Source organism: Pteronotus mesoamericanus, unplaced genomic scaffold (assembly GCF_021234165.1).
Source record: "Pteronotus mesoamericanus isolate MK-2021 breed Mesoamerican mustached bat unplaced genomic scaffold, CSHL_Meso_final scaffold_1135, whole genome shotgun sequence".
Classification (NCBI taxonomy): Eukaryota; Metazoa; Chordata; class Mammalia; order Chiroptera; family Mormoopidae; genus Pteronotus; species Pteronotus mesoamericanus.
The window spans coordinates 914,317-919,863 of record NW_026555300.1 but is presented as its reverse complement, the minus strand read 5'-3'; the positions used below and the strand labels follow the sequence as shown (position 1 = coordinate 919,863).

General features: G+C 41.6%; 1 protein-coding gene across 2 annotated transcripts; it reads left to right on the top strand.

The window, feature by feature from the left end:
• The first annotated feature begins 245 nt into the window (after positions 1-245).
• Positions 246-5,332, top strand: LOC129081558 (zinc finger protein 350-like). 2 transcript variants are annotated; one of them, XM_054587229.1, is made up of 4 exons: positions 246-471; positions 996-1,122; positions 1,401-1,496; positions 3,482-5,332. In XM_054587229.1, exons 1-4 carry the CDS (start codon positions 457-459, stop codon positions 4,813-4,815), a joined length of 1,572 nt encoding a protein of 523 aa, XP_054443204.1. In that variant the 5' UTR covers positions 246-456; the 3' UTR covers positions 4,816-5,332. The 2 variants fall into 2 exon arrangements, with proteins under 2 accessions (XP_054443204.1, XP_054443205.1); XM_054587230.1 differs by lacking the exon at positions 246-471 and having other exon boundaries at positions 981-1,122.
• Positions 5,333-5,547: the final 215 nt, after the last annotated feature.

The window sequence follows — 5,547 nt, the reverse complement described above, 5'->3', positions numbered from 1 at the left end:
CTAGAAAAGGAGGAAGAGTTATTTTGCCCCTACAATATTGTTTCCCTCATCTTCTTTCACAATCAAGTCACTCCAGTTAAAACTCCATGGAACAAAGGAATACCTCCACTGCATTTCTTCTGGCTTTATTGGCCCTGAGAATAAGTACTTAGGGGACACCATATGAAGGGACACTAGTGATAATGTGGCATTGTGTGAGAGTGGGGGCTCAGGAGCAGTGTAGCATCAGGTCCCAGAGAGAATGTATCACCCATTGAATTTTCTTCCCAATCCACAGGTCCTGACTCCCCAGGAGCAATAGAATCATGTGAAGCAGGAGGAAGTTGCAGGGTTGAGTATCAGTGTGTCTGGGGACACACCTGACTGAAGACAGATTTCTGAGCAGAAATTTAGAACAGACCCAGGACACACCAAGACAGAGCCTGCCTTTGCCAGCTCTTTTCAGAGAACAAGAAAATGCTCCAGGCTCAAGTACTTCGTTTTTGTTTTATCTTTTCTTTTCTTCATTAATGGATTTGTAGAGGCCTATTAAAAATCACCTCCATTAATGAAAAAATATGTTTTACATATGTATATGTGTTTGCCTCTCAAATATATGAATGTGGTGTTTCTAGGTTAACTAGAACATTTAACTTCCTCACAGTATAGAAACTTCTAATTGTATGAATGCTTGGATGATTGAAAGCACAATTACAAAAACAGGGTGGAGAAGATGTAGGTGTACAGTTTAGAGTATGTGAGACAGAGTTGGTTGTTATAGTATTGTTTATCTTTTTGTTTATTAGTTATTGTATTATTTTCTATAGGAACAACTGTCAACCTACTTCTGCTCCACTCTTTGTTTTATTAGGCATGTAATTATTCAACTGTATCTTAAAATAAAACCCACTTGCTATATAGATGCAGCTTATAAAGTGAAAATGAGAAAAAAATTAACATTTATTTCATAGCATCTAAAGCCAATCACGCTATTAAACAGCATGATGTTGTTACAGGAATCCCTGACGTTTCATGATGTGGCCGTGGACTTCACCTGGGAGGAGTGGCAGCTCCTGGACCCGGATCAGAAGGACCTGTACAAGGACGTGATGTTGGAGACCTACAGCAACCTGGTGTCAGTGGGTGAGGACAGCTCCCTGGTGTCACTCACATGGTCCCCAGTCAGTGGATTTTCTATCCTCAGCTTCGGAAATTCGGGCATGTCTGGTTTTCTGAAGTGGTAGGTGAATCTCAATTCCTTCTCTGGCCCCAGATCGGTATGTTCTCCCTTCTCCTGAGAGAAAAGCCTTTGTTCTGCAAATGCAAAAATTGTTTTGTCTTTAAATAGCACATTCTGCTCTCTTCGCAGACCCCACGTCCTTTTCAGTTAGCCTAAGTCTTCTATCATTCCCCATGAACAGGTTATGAATCCAGCAATGCGGGCGTATTCTCCAAGTTGGATCACAGAGAAGCACTATGGACAAAGGAAGGTGAAATCCCCTGTGGAACCCGTTCAGGTGAGTTAGAGAACCAGCACGGGGTGGGCTGTGGAAATCACATTCTAGTCATTCAGAAAAGAGGCTCAGAAGTGAAGGGAGTTTGAGGATAGGTAAGCAGCGCCTCTGTCCATGTCTCTCCCAGTGAGAGAGAGCCCACTTTTTCTTTGTAGGAGTTACAGATTCCTTTATTTCTTCTGGGATATGACACTCTTTATTTTATCTGCACCTTGATTTTTTGTGCATATGGTTCTGCTTTTTAGGATTCTCAAATCTTTCCTTTCTTCACGGTCTTCTTAGACCTCTCCTGCTATAACGGTCCACTGTCTGAGGTCTTTCTCCAAAGAGAAGACTGTGCTCACTGTCTTCTGACTGCTGCTCCATTCTGCCCCGGTAATGTGGATTTCCCTTCCTCACATCCACCCCTTCCTGGATGCTGCGCCCCCAAAGTACAGTGGTCTTCACTGTGCCTTTGCTTTCCTTTTTCTCATTGCTTCACTTTTTCTTCACTCTGAGGTTCTTCAGCTCTTTTGTTTTCCACTTCCTCATGTGACTCACCAGCCCTCCAAAGTTTTCTTCATTCTAAACAGCTACATTCCCTACATGAGCCTCCCAAATTTGATCTCCCCACAAGATCCACCACAGACTCTATTGTGTAGAATTTTCTCATCTTGTTGGCAACGCTGCTGAACTCATAATGACTGCAAGGACCTAAAGTCATTGTCCCTCCCAGAAAAGCCCTGTGAGTTCAGGTTCACCTTCATTCCTGTGCATCTGCCATCCTGGCCGTCCAGCATCACCTCAGTTGTTCCTGCCCACGGAACTCTCTTCTTTAAAGGAGTCTTCTGTTCATGATGTGTTTTAACTAGGAGATTCATTTTAACTATGTACATTCTCAGTTCCAGCCTATACCAGACCATAACTCTTGCTTTCTTCAAATTAATTCCTTTGTGTATTTACTAATTCTGACCTTTCTTGTAGTTTATTATAGATATTACCATTGCAGTTACCTCCTGAGAGGTTTTGTTTTTCATTGCATAATATTCTAACAACATTAAGTCCCAATTAACTATGTTACCTCGCACATGACATGAAATTCCTCAGTGATTTCTGTGATATATCTTGCTCATGCAGACATTTCCATTTTATCTCTTAAACTCTGCAGTATGTTCCATACATGGGATTGCCTCCTTAATTTATCCCTTTAGAAATTACCCTTTATTGCCTAGTATATGGTGGAGGATAATGGCAGTGAGAAATGGCATACAAATACACCAAGAGCTCTCATTCTAAAAGAAGTAGACATAAAATCAATCAAAATAAAGACTGCTGTAATGAAATTAAGTCAGCATTAATGGAACAGGAAGAACCAGGGCTGGGGTTACTGCCTTGGGAAAGGAACACCTCTCTGAGGTGTAAGTCAGAGGTGCCAGGAGCTCCCTGCTCTGTCATCACCTTACTCCCACCATGCCCACCACAATAATGAGTCCACTGTGAGTCCTGGCTTCTTCCAAAATGTAGCCGGATTCCTCCAACTCTCTCCATCTGTGTTCACAAGTTGCAGCTGTTTCTTGCACATGTCTTTGCTTTCTTAAGTGGCTTCACCAAAGTGCAGCGTAGCCTTTGTGAACACAAGGACTGTGTTTTGTGCTCCACCTGGAGCCATGTTGGTACACAGTAGTCATCTGTGAAGAATGTGGAAGGACTGAGTCTGTCCCTCACCAATGTGGATGAGGTGGCCCTCCCACCTATGGTCTTATGCTACAGTAAATTGCTTGTATTTTACAGTTGGCATGCTTGGCAAGGCCAATAATTGGAATGTAGCCAAACTTGTGTTTATTTCTTTTTATTACATATACCAATGTACAAGGAACATGAAACATGGAGTTTTAGTTACACACATATCATCAGGTCATCACTAAAAAAGACATCTCGCATCAAGGTATATTTTTTTCATTACTTTTCTTTCAAATCAAGATGATGGAGGAATTCGTTTTCTTTCCTAGAAATCGGGAAACTTGATGATCATCTGCTGCAGAACAAACAAAGTGAAAGCATGGAGATTACCCTGGGACAATGGCACAAAAATAACATATTTGAAAATTGTGTCCATTGGAGCAAAAATCATTTTCTGTTACGACAAAATCATGATACATTTGATTCACATGGGGAAAATATGAAATCAAATTTATCTTTACTTAACCAGAGCAGAAGCTATAAAAACAAGAGGCCCACTGAACTTTCTGGAAATAGGAAATCTTTTCTCCATGCTAACAGTAAACAATTTCAGACGGAAATGAAATTCCTCGAAATTCAAGAACTCATCAGCACTAAGTCCCAACTCATCAAGCATCAGAAGAAACCTCAGAAAATAAGGAAACGACATGTATGCAGTGAATGTGGGAAAGCCTTCATGAAGAAGTGTTTGCTTAGTGATCACCAGAATCTTCATACAGGAGAGAAGCCCCATCAATGCAGTCTGTGTGGGAAAGCCTTCTCCAGAAAGGTCACACTGAACGAACACCGGAGATCACATACAGGAGAGAAACCTCATGAATGCACAGAGTGTGGCAAAGCCTTTCTCAAGAAATCACGGCTCAATATACATTATAAAATACATACAGGAGAGAAACCCTTTGTGTGCAGTGACTGTGGGAAACGCTTTATCCAGAAGGGCAATCTCATGGTACATCTGCGGACTCACACAGGCGAGAAACCTTATATATGTAACGAATGTGGAAAAGGCTTCAGCCAAAAGACATCTCTCACGACACATCAGAGATTTCACACAGGAAAGACACCCTTTGTGTGTGGTGAATGTGGAAAATCCTGCTCCCAGAAAACAGGTCTCATTAAACATGAAAGAATTCACACTGGAGAGAAACCCTTTGAATGCAGTGCCTGTGGGAAAGCCTTTATCGGGAAGCCACAGCTCGTTGTACATCAGAGAATTCATACAGGAGAGAGACCTTATGGTTGTAATGAATGTGGGAAAGCCTTTAGAGCAAAGTCAGTCCTCAATGAACATCAGAAAATTCACTCAGTCAAGGTGGTACATCCTCTCTCAGAGAGTCAAGTATCATCACAGCCTAGTGTGGTCCTGCAGGAGAAAGCACTTGTTAATACAGTGACTGTGCAGTTGCCTTCTGTGGCCCCTCAAACAGCATTAAATATCAGTGGGCTCCTAGCAAACAGAAATGTAGTCATAGTGGGCCAGCCTGTGGCCAGGTGTGCACCCTCAGGAGGATTTTCACAGGACAGAAACATTATGAATGCAGTGGGTATAGACTCGCCTTCAGTAGTCAATTACGTGTTATTTTATGTCACAGGAAACCAATAGGAAAAAACTCAGACATTCTGCGTGCAAAAGTTTGATCAAAAATTCCTAGTTAAGATTATGGTTGAAAATTGTCTCTTGAGAGAAACTATACATGCTGAGACTGGCAAGTCATGATATTCTCATCCTATTAAATACGTGCATTGACAGAGAGGCATAATCTGGTGTTAACCCGGACACATACGTCAGTTGGTCTATTGTGTCAATTAAAGGAATGAAAGAAGCTAAGTGAAGCCATTAAGTGGAGTTTTTAAAACACAAAAGTAATTTGTGTCTGGAAGGTTGCTGTGAAAAACCAGGGAGGAGGTAATAATGTGTTGGTGGGATATGGAGCATTGAATATATCAGTTCAGCTTCCATAGACCAAAGTGAAGGGTTAATTGAAAACTTGCATGTCTACCATACACTCTTAGCAGTTTATATTATGCAGAGGGATTATGAAAGAACAGGTTCATATTGAGTCAGTTCATTCATTTATATCAAGTTTTTTGTCAAATTCTTTATACCTAATTCTATTCCAAGAAATGAGGATAAACTGGTGATCAAAACAGAAACCCACCCTGGCTGGTGTGGCTCAGTGGGTTGAGCACCGGCCTGTGAACCAAAAGGTTGCTGATAGATTCCCGATCAGGGCACATGCCTGGGTTGCAGGCCAGATCCCCAGTTGGGGGTGTGCAAGAGGCATTTGATCCATGTTTCTCTCCCTCCCTTCCCATATCTAAAAATAAATAAAAT